Source organism: Lepisma saccharinum, chromosome 5 (assembly GCF_977018435.1).
Source record: "Lepisma saccharinum chromosome 5, izLepSacc3.1, whole genome shotgun sequence".
In the NCBI taxonomy this organism is placed as follows: domain Eukaryota; kingdom Metazoa; phylum Arthropoda; class Insecta; order Zygentoma; family Lepismatidae; genus Lepisma; species Lepisma saccharinum.
Window position 1 is genome coordinate 73,244,292 of NC_139233.1, and position 25,904 is coordinate 73,270,195.

Consider the following 25,904-nt stretch of genomic DNA (forward strand, 5'->3'; position numbering starts at 1 on the left):
GTGTATGTACTTTCGAAATTAAGTACATTCAACTCTTCACTTGAATCAATATTCGAAATAAAAAAAAAAAACTTATAGGAAATCATTGACTTATTCAAATGCATTGAATACTGAATCAACCCAGAACTCACCACGGAGAGGTGGCTGCACCTCGAGTTCCACCCTCCAAGTCAAATTTCACTTACTAATGCCTTGCAGCGAAGTATTGCTTTTTTATTTTCAAATTTTGGTAAGTTTTTCTCTTACGTCCAACTTGCCACGTATATAACCATCCCTAGATTTTTCACCTCACACTTTTGATGATGCATCTGTTATTAGCTTAACACACCTTTCCACTGCTTGAGTGTGGCAAGGAAAGTGGTCAAACGATATTGGACCTTTTGTTACTACGTCCAACAGTTGTTCTTCAGACAAATGTTTTGTTAAGGGGGGTTCTGTCACTGTACAATTAAACCAGTCTATGAGGTCGACATAATCTTCAGCGTCAAAATTAATTTTGGGTATTTTGATAAGTCTGTTATTTACATTTTTTTCTGGCATTAAGGATCCTTTTGGCAGCTAACTCCCTAATGTGTTGACGTGAATCTGTTAACATTGCTATAAGAAGATTTTCCGGATGTCCGAAATAACCATTGTCTTGTAATACTTATTCAGTAATAACATTCACGTTATTAGGAAGTTCCCTTGAAATTTTAATTGCATTCCATAAATGTCTTGCCCCATTTTCTAGTCCTGGCTGAGCCTTTATTTCAAACCACATACGCGAGTAAACTTTCACTACAAATTCTGTGAGTATTTGTAGATTCTCTGAGGGATTTTCTGTTTAATACTCCGGCTACCATTTTCCAGGAACATGGTTTGATCTTTTCTCCCGTCCAAGTAGAGACCTTTAATAGAAGCTATCCCATCCTTTTTAACTTCTTGAAATTGACATCTATTTTATTCACTTCTCATTGAATTTTATTTTTATCCACGACTAAGGCTGCATCGTCTTTTGAAATAAGAATTACTTTTTCCAAGACGGCATTTGCTATTTTAGCTGCAGCGCGACCTGTCAAAACGGTGGCTTTTGCCGTATGGGCCAGAGAAAGTCTTTTTTGAGAATTATTATCTGTCAGTTTTGGTCGCTTTTCAAGGGAATAAGACCACATGAAATCTTTATCATTTGAAACTGTACTCAAAGACCTCTCACTGTCATTGTAACTAGATACCAAAGTTATATTAGAGACTTTGTCATCACAGAATCCACTGGGACCTGCTACAGGTTCGTTAATCACGTTTTCAAATTTTGGCTGACACTCTTTAAATTCTCTGTCCATTTTATTTTTCAGCTCACCCGTTACCTGTCTATGTTACCAATTGCCATCTTTCTTTCACTTCTCTGATCTTCTATGAATCTCCATTCTAATTCAGGTATCTTCTTTGTCTTCTCGCAGTTGCAGGTTAATCTGTTCAAACATTTACAAGAACAAATATAAAATAATTGTTTGGCGACATCTATGAATATTTGTATTTATTTATTTATTTAAAAATGTCGTCTTTTTACTTTTGAGTGGCTTAATAACTGTTTGATATTCATTAATGTACTGTACAATCGTATCCACTATTCTTTTATGGGAAACAATTGGAAGAGATTCTCTATTCCAAATATTTTCAAGTTTTGTGGCAACAATGTCAGCAACCGATCTTGTTTCTGGCTGCTTGCTTCCTTCGCCTTTCAGCTCCAAACGAACACTTTGAAAACATCGCATCATGTCTTCAAAAGTTGGCAACACATTAGTTTTTTTCCGGTAAAATGTCTTTTTCGGTTCCGAATAAGTACATACTAACATTTGCACGTGTTTTCTTTGACATTGTTAATTAGTTCAAAGTCATGACATTTCAATTAAACACACAAACTTACTTATTATGCAGTATGAACGAACGCACACTAGTTAGAACACAAGACATCCGAACAGCAGTGCTGACAAACATCAACTGATTCGTGAATATTTAAAGGTAACGCATTCATAGACGTAAACGTGTCTTAACTTGACTGTGTGCGCTGTTGCCAGCTTGTATGTAAATTCTGTTAGTATTACAGGCAATATAATAAAATTATATTTTGTTAACAGGGTTAGAATAGTGAAAAAATATTTTTAAGTATTACTGGGCTAGTTTACTAGCCTTTCCTTACTATCCCGGTGAACGTTTGGAAAAATTGAAATTTCAACTTCCCAGGGGCCCGGCTAATTTTTGTTTAAAAATCTTCTTATTTGGTGAGGAATGTAAGTGATACTAGTCACAACTTTTCCAATATAGCCATAGTTGAATTTAAAAAAAAAAAAAAATCGGTCCACCCTATTGTACGTACATGGTTTACGCACTGCCGTATTAAAACTCAACTGCAAGGTATTTGTTCTTGGTGGAACCATTTTTCTCTCTTTTCGTAAGGCTATGGACAAAGACTGATTCACGCCTCGTTCGCACAAGGAAAAGGATACACTGCTTCGTCTCGCGCTACACTATCACATGAACCTCACAGTTCTTTTACTATTACTAAGGTTCCAATTAAAACGATTTTCGGACACTTTAATATTAGGAAAAAGTCAATATTGTCTCTCCGACAGTATTGGAACCTATATTTGGCTTTGAATTGGAAGAAAGAACTTGTATCGCTGTGGATAATATTCGAGCCTGAGCTGGTAGAACCAACCAATTTGATTTCAACTCCGTAACCACTCAGAGACCATAGCTCTATTCCTAACTTCCAATTAAATCGCATTGCTCTGGAAAAAAAATACTGGTCGAATTTAGAGGTCGATGATCTCTCTATAGACATCCAAAGATACCATTATATCTTACTAAGAAATTACAAAAATAAATAGTATCCCCCCTCCCCGATGTCTATAAATAAATGAACTCCCCATAGGAGACGTCTAAACCTAATAATAAACAGCAGTCAAAGTGGAAATTCATAGCTGGGGAGATGAGCCAGTTTGGGGATAGGTAAGGGATGATTGTATGTATCAACATGGAGCCAATGCAGTAGTTATCCTAGCTGAGGGGATGCTTCATGATTTTTTTCTTAAACTGGGAGTAGCACCCCCCACTGATCTAAAATAAAAGTTACCCACCCTCTACGAAAGAACTTTATTATCCACTATCCATTGTTCTGAATACCAGAACAATCGTAATTATGCATGTTTAACATCTCATACTACACAGATTATATTATGTTTTCAAATTATATCATTGTATTACATTATATTATTGGATTATATCGTAACTAATATTTATATAAATTGATCACATAAAAAAAACGGGGGAACCAAATTCAGAGGAAACTCACGCCTTGGTATGCATTTATAGGCACCAGGGCATCAAGCGCATATACATATCAGTGGCGTAGCGTCCTAATACGCCCATACGCCCGGCGTTCCCTGATTTAAAATTTTAAAAATGCGTAAATGCTGTAAATATAAAGTAAAACGTGACTAATTATATACATGTTTGAGCATAATGGCATTTTAAATGCTATTTTTCGCGATCCGTCTACAACGCTTCACTAACAGCTCTCGTTGTTACATTTCTCTAGTGTCTTTTCTTGCCGGACGCCGGCTAGGTTTGGCGTACAGGACCATGCCTGCCTGTAGGCAGAGAGAAGGAGGGAAAGCTTGTGGCTTGGATCGCTACAGCACGGGCGAAATGCTCTCGCCATATGCGGGCGTACGGAGCACCTGATTGGTTCTAGGGGCCATGTGACCTTTCCCGCCTTCCGATTCAAGGCGCTGTACTTCCGATGCAGACGACAGAAGTAGAATTCCTACCCGGTTTTTCGCGCTTGTGCCTCTGCTCGTGCTGTGTGATGCTACAATACGCAATATTGACTGACGTATCTTTAATGACCACTGCATCGTGTAATTTATTGCAAGAACAGTGAAGTGCATTAAAAACTAAAAGAACAAGAAAGTTTTTGTCAAACAAGTTGATAAAGTCCTCGTGGTAGAAGTTCAGCCTGTGGCTGCTCTACCACCTAACCCACAAAACTATTTATTTAAAAAAATATTTTTTCGTTAGTATCTAACTGCCTAATATTGTGCCAGTGGAAATGTTTAGCATTCGTTTCAAAACTCTTAACATCGTATGATCTCTTGACAAAATTATTTTAAAATGTTTATCAGCATTCTCAAGATACAATAGACAGTGGTCTGAAACTCTGAATTACTACTAATAGGCACTGTTACGTCAGTAGAGTGTACGATTGTTGGATAATCCACCCACCTTCGTGTCAGAGTGTTTTGCACAGCGCGCTAAGACGCCAGAAGTTTCCGGTTCAAATCCCGGCCTACGCATGTTTGTTCTTTGTGAGTGTCTCTTCATCAACTTCATCAATATCATCACTCATATTCATATTTGCGATTAGCCAAAAGTGGTAGAAAGCGAAGTAAAATAAACCAAATCAATCAATAGTTGTATCCATGGGCGTCCGGAAGGGGGGCCGTGCCCCCCCCCCCCCTCCTGGAAAATGAAAGTCAACCAAATATTATGTACTTCACACATGAAATTTCATTTTAACCACAATAATATGTGTTAATTATTGCATGAACACCATAAATTCAAATTTAAGCAAAGTTTATTTAGGGAACAACACTCTTTTGGGGGAAAATGAGACTTGTTTACGCCCCCTGGAAAAAAATACCTTTCTTGCCCCTCACTGGAAAAAATCCTGCGGATGTCCATGGTTGTATCATCCATAACAATGAAGTCTACTGTTGTTCTAGAGGCGCTTGTGATTCAGGTAGGTTTTTTAATTACTTGCGTCATGCCGAAAGGTTTCCTTGATTATAAAATACTGTTTTGCTACACATGTGTTAGGTGTGGAGCAAAATGCTCCGAATGGTGTACGGTGTTTCTGACTTGTGCAATCTAATTAAAAATGGTATAAAACACCAGTGCTCCAAGCATTTATTGCACACTCAGGCGTCTTATTTTCTACATAAAACAAGCATGGATCATGTTTTATCGGAACCCGGCTGACTTAATGTAATAAACACAATGAGATTGTGATTTTAAATAGACAATAAATATGTCGGCTAATTCCATAAGTAAACTCTTAAGCAAAAAAAAAAAAAGGCCTACCCTTCCTTCTAACTTGGCGTTCCCATTCGAAATGCTCATGCTACGCCACTGATACCTATGCGGGTGGAAGCGGGCTCTTTCAGGGGATTCTCCCCCCACCCCCACCCACTACAGTTCGAGGGTTAAGATACCCTTTAAAGCTGGCGTGTGTTATTATTTTTTTACCTGATATTTCGACTTCATCCTCAGGTTTCAAGAGACCTTTGCTGATGACCGTTGAAATTGCGTCCGAGTGACTTAGGACTTCGGGCAACAGCCTCATGGCCTTCTCGCAGAGCCCCGACAGAGTCAAAGCGGAGGAGAGCGCCAGGGCAATATTCCCCGCCAAGGGAGCTGAAACAAAGGAAGAGTCGTTAGTATTACGCTAAGATTTGGAACACACAGGAGATGTACTGTCTAAACATAGATATATTTCATTTCGCAGAAGATCATATAATCTTTAAGTTCAAGATTTTCTTGCTAATTTATATTTTGACAAAATATTTTTATTTTCTTCCTTATCTTTTATTTATCTTGATCCGTAGAAATTTCAGTAGCGCCCAGACGTCACATCAGAGTGTTGTGAAATGGAAGGAAAGACAACAGTTCAAGGAAGAACATCAGGGAAAGGAAGAAAAGAAGTGAGAAAGTTTTTTCCCACGGATGAGAGTAAATTTCACTTTGCAGAATCTCTTAGAAGGAGGATGTGGCGCAAGTCAGACAAAAAAAATATTTTCTAAAAAATCCAAAACAGAGTCAAGTATGATGGTGGTAATGTGATTCGAGCATTCCTAGCATGTTATGCCGAATTTGTCTTTAGGCTCCCTCCAAGAGTAGGGAATGTAATCCAGTGTATATTGGATAATCCTGGAATTTCTGGACTAGGGACTCTTAATTCCGGGATCTTTGATATTGACAAATCATTTGTTCCCTACTCTCCCCTTCTTTTTCGGTTTTAATCATTCCAGGTCAATGCATTTCGAATGCATAGGCTGCCATTAAACATATGTAATGGAAGAGAAGAAAAGAGCAAATTTTCAAGGGCTGGGAGTCTTAAAGCTATATGCAATAATATTATTATTGTTATAAATACATCATTGTGCCTTCTTCCATTTTTATTGGAAATACAAAACAAAATAACTGACAAATGAAAATAAATACTCTGCCCACCCATTTATCTGAAATTGGTCTGGATTAAAGCATGTATAGTGGGCGCATTGTTGTCCCGCATTGGAAAAGTTAATCGCGCTATAGTTGTAATAAGTGGAGTTTTGGCGAGAGAAGGGAATACAATAAAATGCATATTTATTTAAGGAAGCAACACCACGGATAGGAATATAGCTTACGCTAAGCGTGGATGGATATCGATGGAAAATATTTTGGAATGCGTGATGCAAATATAATCTGTAATATCCGGGACTATGAATCTCATAATCCCGGGATTTGGGGATGGCAGAAAGGAAGCGAGATCCCTGCATTCCCACATTACAAACTGAAAATTTTGGCTAATCCACTACAGTAGAGTCGTCTGTTGTAATTTAACCTACCTTGTGGCAGGAGGAAGAATCCAAGAACGACGATTCCTAGGTTGAAGGCGCATACCAGATCGAACCACACGGCGATTCCACTTTGAGTCGCATGAAGCAGAAACCAAGCTGACGAGTGCATGTCCTGAAAACAGAAAAATACGAGGACAAATCAGTGATCAGGTCACAGTTATGGAATAGCTGATAATGGTCGTTAGTACTTTAAAGAAGACTCAACAAGTATATGGCAGTACAATCCAGTCTAATGATATACGTATTAGGTAGCAGACGTTAAGCCAGAGGCGCAACCACGAAATTTTGTCTGTGTGTGTGGGGGGGGGGGGTGAGAAGTACCAGGATAAACGTACCAATAATAATAATTATGATAATAATGTTAGTGGTGGCAGTAGTAGTAGTAGTATCAAAGACGTTATTATCCTCGTCAATCACACAAAATGATGGTAGAGGTCTGTGCTAAAGTATTTGCGTAGGAACAAACAATTTGAAATATCTTCTCAACAAGTTCAATTTCACATGAACTAATAATGAAAAACAAGCACACAAATTGTATTTTTGAAAGACAGAAAATGAATTTAGAATGTAATTCTTTTTATACACATGACATGTGTAACTTTCATGTAGGCCTACAAGTTGCGTTTTACACACATGTAGCATGGAGCGACGTAAAATAGGAAAATACATGTGCAACATGTTAACACTAAATTGTTTACGTATTTAAAGTTTCTTTACATAACATATTATTTAAATACATTGCATAATATATTCATGCGCCTCATAACAAACCAAGAGCAAAAATGATATAAATTGTCTCTGAAATGTACGCGCACCTTTTCCTCAAAACAATTGTTCATGCATTCAAAACAAAGCTGTTTAGTAGCAACAGTTGAAGTACGTAGTTGGTCTCACTTCTCTCTCTGGAAATTTACAATCATTTACATAAAATAATGATATTGCGTGCGAAGCGAAATTTAGGGGAAGGGGCCAGGTGTGCCCTTGGCCATGTGGGAGAAAAATGAAAGAAATACGTGCAAACTAATTCCATATTGAGTATCCTTTTGTCCAGCTACTCTTAGATTCTTCTAGTCTTTCTTACTTCAATGTTTGCCCCGCCCCCTTGCCTCCCTAGAATCAAATTCCGTCCAAGGTTGGTGGGGGGGGGGGGGAATGTCCACGCTGCCCCCCTGTGGTTGCGCTACACTAGATATATCCTGAGCATGCGACCGTATTCATGAGTGTATAGAAAGCAGAGCTATGAGTGTGAGTTTTTAAATCTACTACAGAATGCTAATCGGGACTAGACCTACAGTTTAAAGTGGGATCCGATTCACTGTGTGTCTCCACCCGGGACCCCTTGATTGCAAGACGATGACTTTACAAGATGATCAGGGAGGTTTCCTGCATCTGTTTAGTGCATTGTTGTAAAATTTCAATATTCTGTAATTTTTGTAGATCAATGATTGTAAATGGCATTACTCTGGGCCTGTGCAGCAGATCAAAGCATCAAATAGTTCCTTTCCTATGATTCAGAACGGATGCGAGAGAGCTGAGACAAGTGACACGTAGGGGAGACCAGGGCAAAATGATCCCTCTAAGGCAGGGGTTCCGAAACTTTTTCGTTTCGCGGCGCCCATAGTGTTTCAAGATTTTCCCGCGGCGCCAAAGTCAGAATGTAGGCCTATTTAATCATTTCAACGCTCACGTAGTATGGTTCGGTTGCTGCCATAAGTTTTTAAAAAATAAACACATATTTCAAATTCAGAAATATTTTATGCGTAATTAGTACTAAATAAGCACATATTTGGAACAATCATATCATTTCAGTGAAGATTTTGTAACATTTCGTGGCGGCTTTGTAAGCTAGCCACGCCACCCCACTGCTCTAACGTACTTTAAAGTACATAAACATCGCAATACAATCAAGATGATTAGCCTTCTGATTTGGTGCTCATCTGCATTATCGAGAATTGGTTTGGAAATTTTAAATCAAAAATGCAACACAGAGTAAAAGGAAACATGGTGCAAATGATCATTTTGCCCCGGGGTTACGGAGCAATATGATGCACTGCCTTTTAGGTGTATTACAACAACGTAAATGCCTTGTCAAAAAGTTTAGATCGACCACAAGGAAAAAAACCTTGGACGAAAAGTCCCCGCGCAGCTTTCCCCTCTTCCCTTCAGCTCGGGCCATAAGGAAGCATGGTCCACTGTCCCCCTCCCCTCCACGCGTGAGTACGGTGCACAGAAGTTGCGGGTCTGCGCAGGTTGTTTTGCTTGTGGTTCCACTATAGAACAGTAAAACATTAATTTACAAATTAAATAATAAAACACATTTAGCTTCATTGGACTTGGCGAGAATTTTCATGTAATATTTCCTACAGAGATCACACATTAAGTCAACGTCATCATCTAACCCCTGTCGCTCGAACTGGGTCTTTTCTCAACAGTGTGCATCGTGTCGCCTCGGTTTGTTGGTTTTGCATGTACCGTGAATGTTTACTTATAGTCTAAAGAGGCCGAGGACGCTGGTCGTCTGTCGCTTCGGTCTGAAAGCATCACAAAAATGTATGCCACGCCGTAGAACACAAATGTAACATCAGTGGAGTGCTGTCTCGGATAACATCAAACCAGAGCTCGTACTGAACTGAGAAGTAATTGTCTACAGATGACCAATCTCCCTTTTCTGCCTGTTTACCGATCGCGACGATGACGATAATTGATCGTTACATGAAACTGATGAAATTATGTTCACAAAATAATAACTTTAAGAGACGAGATGTTGAGCCGAATCGAGGCGGCTACAGAGACGAGTATAGCTTCACTATACTCGTACGCAACAGTTTGTCTAGATTGCTAATTACCTGGCAAGCTTCGAAATTGTTCTCGAACATCTGTTCCACCTGGAAGGCTTTGATGGCTAGAACTTCTTGGAGCGTGGTTTTGAAATGTTCATAGACTGACGTTCTGGCTGCAGAAATAGAAAGAACTCTAGTTAACCACGATGCTTCACATCTAGTGTAGTGTTTGAAAACTTTTCACTGTGTAAGAGAAATTCTAATGACTTCCTGTGAAACAATATATAATATTATATGATACAAGATGGTCCACACGTGCGGAAACATTTGTTTAAAACAAACACGAATAAATGGCCTGATACATTATATAGATAAGGGGGAACATTTCTTAGGATTTATTACCAAAATAGAGCCCACCTTGAAGTCCGCCATGTTGGATCCAGCTTCATTTTCTTTAATGGAAAGGTGGTCATGTGACATATCAGAATGGACTAGAATTTCACAAGAAACAGGTGAAATTTCAATGCAACTTGAACCGATGCAAGTGATGTATTGTAAGATTTAACACAAACTTGATTATGATAAAAAATAAAGTACTGAGACAAAATAGAAGGAAAATGTTGTATTACCGTTTTCTTCTAGTTTCCTCAAATCCCTAAGCGTCCTCAGACAGCGTCCACTGATCCAGAAAAAGATGACAACGAAGATGACAATAGCAGAAGCCAGCCAATAGTTGGTCAGTACCACCAGCAGCATAACTCCAAAGATACCAAGTAGTGTCTGCAAGTAATATAACAGTAGCAATAAAATAGGCTGATATTAGTTTTCAAGGCAGTCTTTGAAAGTAACTGTAACTGTTTCTTTTAGGAGCAATTAGTTACTTTTGGAAATTAGTCACTAACTGTAACTCAAATGCTTTATTCAAGTAAGTACATAGTAACGAAATTGGAGCGGCAGTGGCCTAGTTAGTATCGAAAACAGTGTTGCAGTGGTCAACCCAGCACAGTAAGACACCAGGGATCCTAGGTTCGAATCCCGATTCATGATAAAAAACAGAAAAATTATATATAGGCTATATTTCTTTGTTTTTTTAAAAAAAGTCTATATGTCGTTCGACTGAAACGCGAGAGACACGGGATTCTATTCCCAGAGTGAGTGATTTCAGCAATGTCCATACACGAAGCGGTTCAAATTAATAGGTGCTCCTGGGTTTCTAAAGGTGGCCGTGGCGCGGTGCTGATCACATCACCTTCACAAACGGCTGAGCTTGTGAATTTGATGAGGTCCTACATTCACATCTTCCTGTACGTCTTCATGGCTTGCTACACTGTGCAGTACTTTTACTTTCTTTACTTTGGAAACAAAAACCACACCCTCACCCTCCCGATGTGCCTTTGCCCTCATCCTCACACACCCTCATCATCACGGATCGTATTCGCCCATACCCTCAAAGCGAGCAAAGGGAGAAGAAAAACCCTTCTGGCAATTCATAAGATAATCTACGAAGCTGAAATGGTGAATGTAGCCACAAATTTTGATTCAAATATGTGTCTATAGTCTTCTCATAATTTCCTAAGGTTTCAAATGAAACAACAACAGTGCTAGTTTTTTAAGTCTTTGTGAAGCAATTGAAAAAGTCTAACCAAGATTTCGGAATGAAAATTCGAGTAGCTTACCTCAATGGTGTCCGAAATTATGGCAGGGATGACTTCATCCAGTTGTCGAATATCGATGCGAAAGGAATTGAACAGTTCTCCTGAAACATAATACCACTGTAATATAAAACACAGTGCATAAAGTCAAAATCAAAACAATACACTATAGTAAAACAAATAAATTAATAAAGACACTTGAGATTTAACAAAGCGGAATTGTGGGTGAGTTTTCAAATTCTGACAAATTTCCTCAATACATTGTTAAAATCAAGCATAGAAAGAAACTAAAAATAATTCAGGCGCCTGCCTTTTCCTTCAGGATCCAGTTTTTCTTAAAATACGGTCTAAGAAAAACCATGAATCACACTAAGATTGAGCTTGAAATAAGACCTTAATTTATAAATTAATACAATATTGGATTGGGAGTAATCCATTGTATGAGACACTTATCCAAATAGCCATCACTCATCCTTACGAAACTACATTGTGTGTGTGTATTTGATTTTCCAACAAAATACTGAAAATACGCAAACAACAAAAACATACACTGTACTCCGCCAGGGGTTCCGGGCTCGAATACTGACCTGGGCGTGAGTGTTCTTTGTGAGCATCTCTTCAGCATATCATAATTCATCACTCATCTTCAGCTTTGCGATTAGTCAAATGTGGCAAAAAACCAAAGCAAAGTAAATCAAATCAAAGCAATATATATATATATATATATATATATATATATATATATATATTAAAAAAAGTAATGACGATTTCTAAAAGCAAACTCGAAATATTAATAAAAATGCTTTTAGAACTAAATTCGGAAATTCAGGTGCCAGGTAAATATTTTCAAGAGCCATGGCGACTGGGCACCCTGTATTTTTCTACCCCGCTGTTTAAAATTGATGGTATAATCAGGGATTGTAGTGAAGGAGGTGATGGATTATGCACAGATAAGATAATCGGGACTGTCCTACAGTTTAAAGTGAGATCCGAACCACTATGTGCCTCCACCTGATCTGGAACCTTAGGCCTCTTGATTACAAGGCGACGACTTTACCGCTACACCATCAGGAAAAATAATTGATCTAATAATCGACCCACCTATAGTTTGGCGCGTGAGCATGGAGAGCGGCGCGGCCAGCACGGCTTTAAGCATCCTCTTGTGGAGCCTGTAGGAAGCCCTGACGCCCACCTTGAACAGGAAGGAGTAGGAGATGGTGGACGAGAGGATCAGCATGAGGACCATCCCAGCGTACACGAACAGGGCCTCGTTCTCCCGGGAGCCCTCTGCGAAATCACTGAACTTCCTGGACTCTGTGTAAAGAGGGCTGAAGCGGCTGGAAACGTTCAGAACTCTCAACGATTGCATCTCGTTCACATCGGCCCTGAAAGACAGCCGAAGAAATGCTCAGAAGACTGGACAAATTAGGAGTAAATAAGTGCAATCATTAATAGGAGGCATTGGCGAATTAATTATATTGCTTTGTTTTCTTCATATATTCAGTACTGTACTGATTATTATCAAATCTGTTTTTACCAATGACAACACTTAAATCGTTAGATTAGGAAATACAGTGGACTCTTTTTAATTCGAAATCCAAGGGGACATGAAAAAATTCGAATTAACGAAAACGCGCAGTATAAAAAACATGAACGTGGGGTGGACCTTACCGTATTTAGTGTGTTATCCTATAGTGTAAGCCAAAAACAATTCCTCTCGCAATAGTAATTAAGCTACCAGTAAATGGAAAATACGTTCAAGTAAGTACTGGATTGTTGTATTAACACACAAAATCACATGCAGGTGTAACAACGTACCTAGACATACTAATCACAACTGACAACTGAGGGCAGATAAGACTTTCACAAATCATTTGTCTATTGGGGGAGGGGGTTCAATGACAAAACACCTGCATACAAAAGGGCTGGGCGGGCAATCGCAGCTTATAGAGGAGAGACGGTAAAAGTGCTCCCCTGTGCTTAGCACAACGCCATGAAGGCGTATAGGGGGTGTGGGGGTAATGCCCCACACTTTCTTGATCCGGTCGTGACTGGGGGTGATGTGATCAGCATCACGCCCCTGACCACCTTTACCCCCCAGGGTTTCCCCCAGGTACCCATGTTATTCGACGCTGGGTGGGCACCGGGGCCGCTTCCATCGTTAGAAAAGTTCCCGAATTTGAACCGGGCGGGGATCGAACCCGGGACCTTTTATCATGGTAGTCAGATGCGTTACCGACTGAGCCACCGCGGCCACAATTATTTTTCATTATTGTAATTTATCTCCTCTCAAAAAAGATTAAGATTTCCTTGTAAATATATTTCTTGATTACACATGAATCCAGCAATAGATGCCCCCCCCCTTGCAAAAAAGGAAAAAGTTCAATTCGCAAACTGCAAACTGATTGTTATTCGCGCAAAAAATATAAAACTGGCCTAAAGATTGTTTTCCTCTATAATTTACAATACATTTTGTACACTACATTCCATGTTCAAATACAAGATAATTCCCAAAATATTTATTTTCTTCTTCAGGTAATGTAATTGTGCCACTCCATTCATTAGGGCATCAATTTTTTTCTTATTATGGCAACCAGTCGAGGAGTAATCGTAAAACGGAGGCCTTGTTTGGACAAGAACGATTAGCTTCTCTGGATGAAACTCATCTTTAACCTTGATTGCACAGTCAAACCTACAGATAATATGTGCTGTTAAACAATACAGCCATACAGTGATGAGTCACGTGCAGGTGGTGCGCTGAGGAGAAAAGATTCACACATGTGCAGAGCGTTTTGTCGCATCGTGCTCCTGCGAGACCAAATTCCCGGGACCTTCACTGTTTTGTTGCAAGCCGTCGCAATGTCACTAGATTGAAATGTTTCATCCGGTGTCCGGACGCCCATAAGAGCTCCATGTTAAACGTTCCCCCAAGTCATTTTGCAACAAAAATGACTCGTCGCAACGTGTCGGATCCGGTGTGCGGCTGGCCTGACTACTACTTCTTTGCAAGTAGCTCCCCAATTGTCCTCACGACGCTGGGTCAAAGCTCCCACCAGGAATCGAACCTGGGACCGCTCACACCAAAGGCGAAAGAGCTGACCATTTAGCTATGTCAGAGCCCCTGTATTGTTTGAAATACTACAAGCTGGCATATTTTTCTCTAGAGCTACCCCTCTCCTTGCTGCTTTAAGTGAAACATCATATGACAACACTTTGTATGCAATTCATAAAAAGCTAATAATATCTAGTACTTGTTCAAGTAGATTCTTCAATAATTTGCAATCCCTTAGAATGCATTTCAAAAGACCAGGCTCAGTTTTGTGAATCTTATCAACCCTTCCTTTATATCTGTTGGAATTTCAATTAGGAATAAGTATCCTTATGTTCTTAAAGGTTCGCATAACCACTTTTTGTAGATGCAAAATAATCAAACACAGCTAGTTTTAGTGTTTTTTTTTTAAATTTTATTTTATCTGCGACGTTTCGATCTGGTTTCCCAGAACTTTTTCAAGATGCACCAAAATATATATACTGTGTTGTTGCATGTATATTTTGGTGTAGCTTGAAAATGTTCTGTGAAACCAGAACAAAACCTCGCAGATAAAATAAAATAAAAAACCACTAAAATAACTGTGTTAGATTATTTTGCATCTAAGTATTCTTAGAATTGTTTTGATGGATATAAATAGTTATTTTCTGCCACTTTTGGCTAATTGTGCTGACTGGAATGAATGGTGATATGATGCGGCAGATGAAGAAACCCTGTTAGTCTGCTAAATGTAGTCTAGAGTGTACTACATAAAAGTGAGTTTGACCCATCGGTGTCTTCAGAAAGGGTAAGCCCTTACATCCTTTCTCAGAATGGGTTGGTCGAAATACTTCCTTTTCTTTCCTGAAGCTTCTGCTTATAGAGGTCACTGCCACAGAACAGTCTATGAACTACACTGGTTTGTATTACATTTATCAGCATCACAAAATTGTACCCATGACAAGTTATTGGGCTCTCCAATGCTAAATCACAGTTTTCATTCATATTTTGTGTATTTGTAGCTTCCTATAGTTTACCTTATAATATGCAAACCTAAATATTCTACTTTTTCCTCATGGAATGCCACCCTGCATCATACAACTGTTGGAGGCTGCATACCAGCAAACCATTTTTTTTTTCTTCCATATGGCTGTCTCTGGATAACTGCCTTCGAATGATTCAAATAAAAGGTTAGAAAATTCGAATTGCATGTGAATTTTTAACATTGGTATCAAAAAGAATTTCAAGGGAATACACTTCTGTTAGAATTGCAGACAAATTCGAATTATCCAAGTTCGAATTTTAAAAAAAAAGAACCTATAATTCTAATTTCTTGAACTTTGAACCTTTCATAGGAGCCAAATGGCCAATGGTCATTTGTAAGAACCACAGTTTTAAACAATTCAATTGTAAAAGTGTATTCCGAATCAATATTCAATTTTTTTTTAACCTAACGACGGCATCCTGGACTATTTGTTCCGGATTTCTCATCATCTCTTCTCTGCTCCATCAAGTACAGTAACTAATCAGCAATAATTTCATAACCATTGTTTACCATTTATGGCCAAATTTCTCCAACTTTTTTATTTGTTATTCACTTAATTCAACAATTTTCAATCACAACTGGTGAAATAATCAGATTAGCCTCAAACAACACAGCCTTCAGTCTTGTGTTCTAATCCCTTATGGGATAATTTTCTAAAAATGCAAGTTCAATACATATTACCTCGAATGGAAACACAGAAGACTTACATAAAATTTAAAGAAACAATACTTGTCTTCAAATATGCAAATACTCAGCCACATATACACAGTTGGATATTCCATTGAACTATAGTACAAAGGGTTATTTGAAATTAAGGAAGGGCAGAAGATTTTAAAATAGCTGCGCTTTAGCAATAAACGCCAATTTCTCTACTATAGTGCGCGTCAAATCTCCTGCATATGGCGATAGCCAATAGCAGCGCACTGCAGCGGTGCCATGTCGAAATCTCACACGGAAAAGAGACAGCGTGGTCGAGCGAAACGCCTTGTCATTAGATAATATAACATATAATAAACTTAATGGGAGAAAAGAACATACCTGATTAGGGACTGCATAATTCTTTCAATATTCTCAAGGTGGAAGTTGTAGAGCCTTTGTAAGATATTTTGTCCCGTAAAGAGTACGTTATCTTTTTGGCAGTAGAAAATTCGCCACGATCGTACGTAAATTTCAAGGACTGTTCTACGAACTACGTCTTTTTTCAAAGTCATCTAAAGTTGTCGTTCTTTTCGGTATATTAATGTGCTTTCTAGTCTAGGTTATTGGAACATTGGAGCAGGCCCCGATCCACATTGTTTTGCCCCCGAACATATCCGAGAAACGGTAGCTTGATTCACACCACACGCTTGAGCTGTTAGATCCTGGCACTTCTTAAGGCAATTTTACTTCTCTGTTCGTCACTCGAACACTTTTTTTTAAAAAAAAAATTGTACACCTGAAAAATCACCTGTCGTGCCAGGCTTCGTACAAAACTGTATTTTTCTCTCTTCTCTCGCCATCACTACCACTTGGTTTACTCAACGACATGCTGCACACACACACTAAACACAAGGAGAAAACGATCAATGACGGTATCCTCTTCGTCAACTTCTTCTACCATCACTGGGAACGAACGTGCCCTGTTCCCTTAGCTAATCGGAAAGTTTCAGAATGCAACAGGAACGAAGGGAGAGCAAAAAGGATACAATGCAAATACGTTTATAATAACATTGCTTCTACAGAGGGAACGGTACAAGCTACAATCACGCTTGTTTTTCGTACATACTCGCAAATTCATTATCTTTCCATCTGTTGAACTACTGACACTTGAAATAATCTATTTATATCCGAGCGCCAGGTACACGATTTAGTAGCGAGGTGAAACAGCTTCTGAACTAGGCAACGCCGCACGTCCGTGATTCGCTGGTGCTGTCCAGTCGTTCAAGGCCATATGCAGGAGATTTGACGCGCACTCTAGGTGGCAGCATATTACAGAAGAAGAAACACGTCATTTTCTTTCGTTTGAGCATATGGATAATACAAACGCAGGGAAATCGCGTTGCTTGCTCCTATACTGCCATCTAGTAGACAAAGTGGCAAATAACCTAATGAGGCACAAAGACTTCATGTAACTTAAGCGTCATATTAAAATACGATTAAAATTATAAAATACTTTTGATATCTTTAGATTTGTTATATTGTAAGCGTGAATATCTGCTTAGCTAAGGGTACAAATAACAACGGATACATTCTCACCATAAAGCCAGCCAATAATCGGATCCATAGTACAGGACATGGGTGAGAATCAGAAGAAACGACATCAAGCTGAGAAGAAAGCGGTTCGCTCCACAACGGAAGTAGGCAGCGTAAAATTTCAAGCAGCTCTCCCTTGCGTAACGAATCTTGACGTTCATCCTGTCTTTCTTCTTCTTCTTTTTCACAGAAGACGGTTGCACTTTTGTGAAAGTCTAGGAAAAAAGCAAATATTAACGCTGTCATGGCCGTATATAAGGAGAGGGTTCAACGGGTTCAACCCATCCCCACTGGTTTAATAAACATTTTGCATTAATTACATATCAACACTTAAAAAAAATCATTGTACATATTACTTGGAAGAATTTTGAAAATTTTATACTGGTTTCTTTATGACGGATGGTCACATATTATATGAAATTGCAACAATATTATTTTCTTGACAACCTGTGTTTCATAATTTGTTACGGAACAGATATACTATAATTGGCAATTGTAGTTTCAAATAGTGAAAATTCGAACACATTTTGACAGATTTCAAAAGTTGAAAAAATAAATTTCCATGTACTTCTACAATAAATATAATGAATAATAATAATATAGTTGTTAATATCTTAAGTTCTCACCGACCTCCGCGGCGGAGTGGTTAGCACAGCGCGCTATGACGTCAGGGGTCCTGGGTTCGAATCGCAGCCTAGGCAAGGATGTTCTTTGTAAGTATCCTTACCATATGATCATTCATTCTCATCTTCGCGATTAGCCAAAAGTGGCAGAAATGCGAAGTAAGATGAACCAAATCAATCCATCCACTAGGTGCACGTTGATATGTATGCATAATGAGTTTGTTTTAAATGAAATATTTTATTGACTAATTTTAAACTGTTCAATGATAATAATAATAATAATAATAATAATAATAATAATAATCAGTAGCCCTTTGACAAATATAATCATTCACATCAAGCAACGGTCTATAACTATTAAATTTTACTATGCTTGGGCACTCGAAAGTTTACTCCTCCCAATAGGCGTGCGCAGACTCTCTCATTAGGGGGAACAAAAACATAGGCGCCTACTTAGAGGACCGGCAAAGCAATTTCTGCCCCCCCCCCCCAATTCTTCAAGAAGTATATGCGTTATACGTAAAAAAAAAGTCAATCCTGCCCCACTCCTCCCTCTTCAAACATTTACATGAAGTTGCAGCTTCTGGGCAAAAATTTTGATGAAAGTTCAGCCAGGAAAGAAAAAACCTGATTCCACCTACTGTTTTTCTGAATTGATGGGTGCAAAACAGGGGTGTATAGTGCCTGCCCGCGTCCACCGAAAATCCTCTTAGGCGTATTATAGTTCAATTACGTGGGTAATAATACCCCTTCCCCGTAGTTGCTTGGAACTTTCATAGGCTTCAAAATACTTCATTTTATTTAAGAGTATAATATCGTTTAATAACGGCTATAACATTCCTCTACACTAAATTTCTAGGTGAAAGTACATATATAGGGCATGGACGTCCGGAACAGGGGGTTCAAGGAGCTCCCCTCTGGAAAATGAATGTCAACCTTAAAAGTACATATTTCACACACATAATTTGATTTCAGTCACAGTAATTTACATTATTAGGATGCAGGAACGTGACAATTTCAAACTCAAATGGTGTTTTCATGATAGGGCAACACTATAATAAGGGCAATATTTGCCTCGTTTACTCCCTGAAAAAAATACCTTGCTTGCCCCTCACCGTAAAAATCTGCGGATATCCATGATTAGGGGAAGCAATTGCCCCCTCTTGTCCCCAGTGCGCACGCCTATGTTCCGCCCAATCTTTCTACATACGACCGTAAACGCTGGTAAGCCGTAATACAGTGAGAAGCATATACATACATACGTACTACAGTATTTACACACTCACACACACGCGCGCTACCGCTAAAACAAGTTTTATCGAATGTCTGTAGGTGAAATTGGTTTTAAGTACTAGTTGCAATTAATTCTAAGGAATGGCTAGAGTGAAATATAGTTTTTTCTAGTGAAAACTGCAGGCTGAGGCAAAAGTCCGGCACCACCGTGAAAATATCCACCAAATGAAGTTAGGGGAAAGATAACTGCACATTCTTTATTTCTGAGAAAACGCACATGTAAAATGATATGCTACATGACCCCCTTCCCATTTGAAAATCTGGATGTAATTCCAAGATGGCGGCTTTCAAGAAGGCACACTAGCCCCATCTTGTGTGCCCCCACCCCAATTACCCATATCCGAAATTTCATCGCCCTCCGTCAAGTCGTTTTCAAATTAAATAAAAATAAAACTATTTTTTACTCTTGCTACTTTTACTTTTTCTCTTGCTACAAAAGTGGCTTTCACTAGTTGCACCACAGGCTACTTTAATTTGTGTTATTTTCTTATTATGAGTCGCTTATCTGCCACTCTTAACTATAATCGTGATGATGAAAACGAATGGCGATGAGACGAAATTCATGAAACGACAGTAGCAAAGAAACATACACACCTAGATCAACACTCAAACCTGGAACCTTGCTGGTGAAAACATAAGTCCAGAACATAACGCGCTCTATTTTTCCTATTCATTTTACAATTTCTAACTTTTCTCTATATTTTTCAATATCAACACCTACTTTCCCGGTACCCTCTTTCCCGTTAGGATTGTTGCACTCGAGCCAATTACGCCTCCCACGGTGCCTCATTTGGTGTCTGAGCTCACGTAGAATGAACCAAATTGATAAAATTACCAATTGCACATTAATGCTAACGGGTAAAGGATGTGTGAACTCACTCCTCTCCTCTCTTTACGAGGTTTAAGGTCCAGAACCTCCCCTCCCTCATCTTCATCTTCCTGGGCGTCCTCCTCTGTTGCCAGCAGGGAGAGAACCTTCCCGTGTCGCTTCAGGAGATCCTTGAATTTACCAGTAGCCAACACTCGGCCCTGAAAAGAGACGTCCATAATGTCATGGTCAATGCGAATATCGAACGGTATCTAGGAGTCAAATTTCAGTTGGATGCTATCATGTTTAGCAGAAACAGTAGAAGGGGGTTGCGCGGCCTGGAACATAGCCTATAAGTAATTTATACACACATTTTAAACACCCTTTAAAATATTCTCAACACCCTCTAAAATTTTTCACAAGGGACCAATTCATGGTCATTTTGGCTCTAAATATACTCTTATATCCACAAATACGAACCTACCACTCACAAGCCCCAGATGGAAAGTTCTGGATGAACCCTTGTATAATATGCATTGACTAGCGCTGGATAGTTGGTCTGAACCAAAGTCGTTTCCGAAAACAACGCTATGATATTCTAAAATTCTAAAAAAATACATCTATTTTAGACTTTCAACCCACATTCTTCAAGCTAATTTTAGTATAGTTTACTTGCCACACATATCTACAGAGTAGCCATAAAGTTAGAACCAGTGGCGATATTTCTATCTTGATTACAGGTGAGCTATGGCATTAAGGAAATATGATGCGGTGGGGAAAATTGGATTGAGAGAAGAGGATCTGTGGAATGGGCAACACAGCTGATCTAATATCTCCAGGAAAGGATAACCACTTGAATTGCAGCTCTCGATCCTAACATTTTGAACAGAATTCAAAGAAGCATGCTGAAATGTTTGAGGGAATGTGTTGAGACTGGTGGCGGATACGGGAATTACGTTTCTAATTTTGTTCACTTTCTGGCTACCCTGTAGATCTCTGCGTTGAGAAATATCTTTACGTGCCATCAAACTATTACAGATATCTAGACAACATCGAGAGGGAACCACACGAACTTAGGAATTGAGTAGCAAGTAACAAAGAGTAACATTTTTGATTGCGCAAATGTAACAGTATTTTTGGAAATAATACTGGACACTATTTTCATGGGATGGAAAACTTTTCAATTCTGCCCCCAAATCAAGCCTCAAGTTCTATTCTGCACCTGTATGCCTAAAAAAAAAGAGGAAGAGAATCCAAAAGTGTGCCACTAATGTCTTAATGTTGTTTTTCGGTTTAAAATTACTTCTGCTATATTGGATATTCCAATAAATAGATAATTACATAAATGAAACAATATAAAAATTATGCAAAATAAACACAACAGATATACTTGCCTGAGAAACTAGTACGATCAAGTCTGCACTCTTCAGATATCTGTACTGAGTAGTGACAACAACTCGAGTTCTAGCCCGTAGATAACGAACGATGCAGTCCTCGTACATTTCAGAAGCTGCCTGCGTGTCCATCAAAGCAAAGGGTTCATCCAGCAAGTAGATATCTGCATCCTTGTACAGAGCCCTATTCATAAAAAAAATGTATGAAGCAAAATATCAGTGGTAGTCATGTAAGGGACGAAAATGAACATGTAAGAATGTACAGGATGTGTTGCAAGAAGAAGGTACCCGAACATTGTGTGTTGTGAATACTTACAGTTCCCTTGTTACTGCAACACCTTGTATATTACTATTTCTATAGATTGAAATAAGAGGACAATTATGAATCCGAACTTTGACATCAATAACAAATCTTACATACCAACTTCTTAACCAATTTTGGTATACCTTAAAAATAAAAATAATAGTAATAATAAAGACACAGTCCGTTTTAAACTTATATTTCCACACTTTCATTTGATGTGCACTTCTCTTATTTTATATCGCTATTATGCCTAGTAGTACAAGAGTTGCTATGAAGAAACTTTTTGCGATTTCAAGGTACTCGCCCCAATCACATTTATGCAGGGCTGCGTTCATTATCAAAACAAATATCTCCACACAGAAGCGCCAAGCCAGCTTCCGTGGCGGAGTGGTTAGCACACCGCTCTACGACGCCACAGATCCAGGGTCCCGGGTTCGAATCTAGGTCTGGGCATGGATGTTTGTGAGTGTCCATTCATCAATATCATCACTCATCCCCATCTTCGCAAATTAGCCATAAGTGGCACAAAAGCGAAGTAAAATACAGAAAGAAAACCATTAGAAGCGCCAGACACTTTCCTGATGCGATGCATATGCAAAGTTTTCGCTGTGTGTATTTTTTTTATTTCTTCAGAACGATTGAATATAAAAAATATGAGCTCATGCTTAGCCGAATATTTATCTCTCTTCCCTTCCGTGAGAGTGGTTTGACTCCCGGGGGGAGCTCCAAAATTTCAGTGTCGACCCAGCATCGTGAGGGAGGAGAATTGTGAATCTACTTGAAAGCAGTAGTATCGGACTCCGGTCTTGAAAAAACAGAAAACAGCAGCGATGGGACCAGATTCGCTGACCACGCCTGGTAAGACCTGGACCCCAAACGTCTCATGGAGTTTACTTTACATATGAGCAGAGGCCAGCATATTCTGCATTTTACCTACCCACTGCCCGCTTGCCGCGAGGACAGGTATACCTGCTCGCCTGCCCACGGCAACGAGTCGACTTGCGTCTTTACCCGGGTTCTTCGTCTTCCAGGCGCTCTGCGCTTACAAGGTAACTGGGCATTCAACAAGACCCGGGCGCCTGCAAAACCTGCTGGAAGGAAACAGCCCTCCGGCAGCGTGTCGCTCCAGGTGTTTCATCACCACGTGGACAGCTTCAGCCAGTGTTGCCTACTTACGTAGCTCGTAAATCCTACGAGGTCCTAGGAGGAGCTCTCTCCTCCAAGGAGAATTTATATACTTAGCGATTTCAGTTCAGCGTAAGCAGTTTTTATCTTATTGCCAGGAAATGCACGCAGTATTACAGCTTCATTTATTTAAATGAATGATCGAGCAAACAAAAATCTCCTCACTGAAAACTAATTGCTTTTCATTGCATGGTGCCTTAACCAGGCACGCAGTGGCGCAACCAGAGGGGGTAGGGTGCATTGCTCACAACCTTGGACGGAAATTAAGTCTAGCGGAAGGGTCAGGGTGGGGGTCAAACATTAAAGTACAAGAAAAAACAGACTAGCAGAATTTAAGAGTAGCAGGGCTAAAGGGTACTCAAGATGGAATTAATTTTCATATTTTTCTTGCATTTTCCTTCCAGACGGCCAAGGGCACCTGCAGAGGGGGAATGGAGGGGTAATTGCAACCCCTTGATTTCAAATTTTATGAAAGTAGAAATATATTATAAAATATTATCCAGTCTCATCAAGTTCAATGCCGTAGCAAAGGGGTAGCGGGAGTCGGCCCTGAGCGCCGAACGATCTAAGTGAGAAAAGTTTTAAAACAGAGAATGCTATGGCGGCCCGTGATATTATTTGCTATTAATGTTGGTTTGTTACGAGTTGGATGAATTGATTATGTAATACGTCGCTCCATGTGAAAAGAAAATATTGTAGATGGAAATTTTACATGCCATATGTCTGTACATTCGGAATGCATTTATCATGCACTTTCTTTCTTTCAAAAACAGTTTGTGTGCTTGTTTTCCATTATTAGCTAATGTGAAATTGACGTGTTGAAAAAAAATATTTCTAATCCTCTGTTTCAACACAAATGCGCGTGAGAACCGACTTCTACCCCCTTTTTGCGTGATTTATGAGGATTATAATGCCTTTCATGCTACTTTATTACTATTATTGTGATTGTTCTTGTTGGCACGTTTATCCAAGTACTTGGCCCTACCCCCCAAACGAGGGTAACGGCAATGGCCCTGGCTGGCTACGGCCCTGGTGTTCGCAGTAGAACAGTGTGTTGTTCGACTCGCGACCTCAGCGTCGAACGTGACATGTTTCAGTCCTGTCCTATATCACTATATATACGTATATTGGTTGTTTACGACATATACTTATGGATCCTGTGCCACGGCAAACCTATTTCAATCTGTGTGTGGGGGGGGGGTAGCAACATACGTAAATCTCATTTCATTGGTGATGTGGCTTACGAAGCTTCGAGTTCCCTTTTTTAAGTAGTGAAAATCTATTGCAGTTGGCAACACTGCAGAACGGTGTGGGCCAGGTGCAGTTTCTACTCGAAGCAACTACGTCATGCAGAGGGAGGGGTCTGCAGTTGATGGAAAGAACGAACTGAGACCTACTAGGTATCGTAAGACTGCGGGTACCCGGCGGGTCTACAATGCCTGCCAGGAACGATCTGTGCAGGTGGGCATACAAGCTGCTCAAGCGAGGGTGTTGCGCAGGTTGCATGGCATTTCAGGAGCGATGTCTCGCGAACGGGTCTGCTCCAGGTCTTGTGCAGGCCTTTACATATGAGACTAGCTTGCGGTCCCGTCAATATTTCTTCCCTATGAACCTTAAGAGAAAAAAAAAAAGACTCCTTACCTTGCCAAACTAACCCTTGCCCTCTGGTCAGTCGTGAGCTCCAACTCTGGGCCTCCCACTTCTGCTTCCTCTCCACCGATAAGCTGCGCTATGTCCTTATCAAGACCGCTTATCCTCAGCACCTTATCCAGCCTTGCCCTGTCCACCCCTACCGCTTGGCCTCTGCTCATCACCACGTTCTGCCACACCGATCCGGGGAAGATCCAAGGCGTTTGAGGGGCCAGAGACACTGCGCGCTGGTTTCGGGTGTCCTCGGCAGACACTGAACATAACTCCAAAGCCATCGCTTGCAACAAGTGGCTCTATGGAAGAAAAGAAAAATGAAGTATTTATACACACTCTTTCAAGTTTCCCACGACATCGCAGTTAAAAAAATTTCACAAATGAATAAAGGCTGAATCACACGAGGCTAGATTTCTGCTAGACTAGAGGTGTTGTACTTTCTCGCCTGCTATAGTTTTCGCCGTACTTGTTGGTAGACCTTTGTTCCCACAAGGCATTGCGCAGACGAGCGACTTGAGGTAGAACGTTGCAAAAGAATAGCTACTGCTGTTATTTTCCTTACAATTGCCAAAATTAAAGGTTTAAGAAGAAAAATAAAAGCATTGGTTCGAAAGAGAATATGATAATGAAAGTGTATTCAATATGCTTTTCAATGAACTAGACATGAGATTCACAGGATTCATTCACAAGGAAAATATTTTGTTCAACAGAATATGTCACACATTTAATACACTGGTAATAATAAAGATTCATTATCGGCTAATCACATCTGTCGTAAAAATCTCATTGCTGTGGATAAAGTCCTAAACGTTAATGACCACAACTTTTTTAGTTTCATCGAGCAGCGAAAGCAACGAACACTCGGAAACTACAGACAAAAAAAGCCTTTTCCTTGTCAAACTCACTGAATTATCTTCACATAACCAAACTTTCGCTCTGATTGGCTGTTACCGCAGCATTAGAAGATAAGCCAGTTGCAATCAGAACACGGTCTAGTCACCAAAACCAGTCTAGCAGCCAGCGTGGCAGCCATCATTTCCAGACAGGTAGCCAGTCCAGCGCCAACTACGGCATTCCTACTGTAAATCCAGTTCCGTGGTTTTCGGCCTTAATTTAGGTCGTGTCCGAAAGGTGCAAGACCTTGCCAAAGGGAACATCCTTCGAGAATGATCTTGAAGCCTGGACTGTGGGCGCAAATCTGTAGAATGGGGCTGTTCATTGCCAAACTTTCCGGTGGCGGCGCCACCCCCGTTGCAT

The 25,904-nt window shown here is 39.7% G+C and overlaps 1 protein-coding gene across 1 annotated transcript; it reads right to left on the minus strand.

Moving 5' to 3' along the window:
• Positions 1–777: 777 nt before the first annotated feature.
• Positions 778–24,928, minus strand: LOC145988069 (ATP-binding cassette sub-family C member 4-like). Its single transcript, XM_083122906.1, has 11 exons — positions 24,645–24,928; positions 21,515–21,698; positions 20,192–20,341; positions 17,400–17,611; positions 12,193–12,476; positions 11,116–11,195; positions 10,069–10,219; positions 9,506–9,612; positions 6,648–6,771; positions 5,287–5,454; positions 778–917 (listed from the first exon to the last, which is right to left on the minus strand). Exons 1-11 carry the CDS (start codon positions 24,926–24,928, stop codon positions 778–780), a joined length of 1,884 nt encoding a protein of 627 aa, XP_082979032.1.
• Positions 24,929–25,904: the final 976 nt, after the last annotated feature.

Coding starts and splice junctions, on each gene's coding strand:
- LOC145988069 (XM_083122906.1), bottom strand. CDS start 24,928: ATGGCTTTGGAGTTATGTTCAGTGTCTGCCGAGGACACCCGAAACCAG. Junction 20,342..21,514: donor TGATCGTACTAGTTTCTCAG/GCAAGTATATCT, acceptor GTCTCTTTTCAG/GGCCGAGTGTTGGCTACTGG. Junction 6,772..9,505: donor ACAATTTCGAAGCTTGCCAG/GTAATTAGCAAT, acceptor TTCTGTTTTCAG/GACATGCACTCGTCAGCTTG.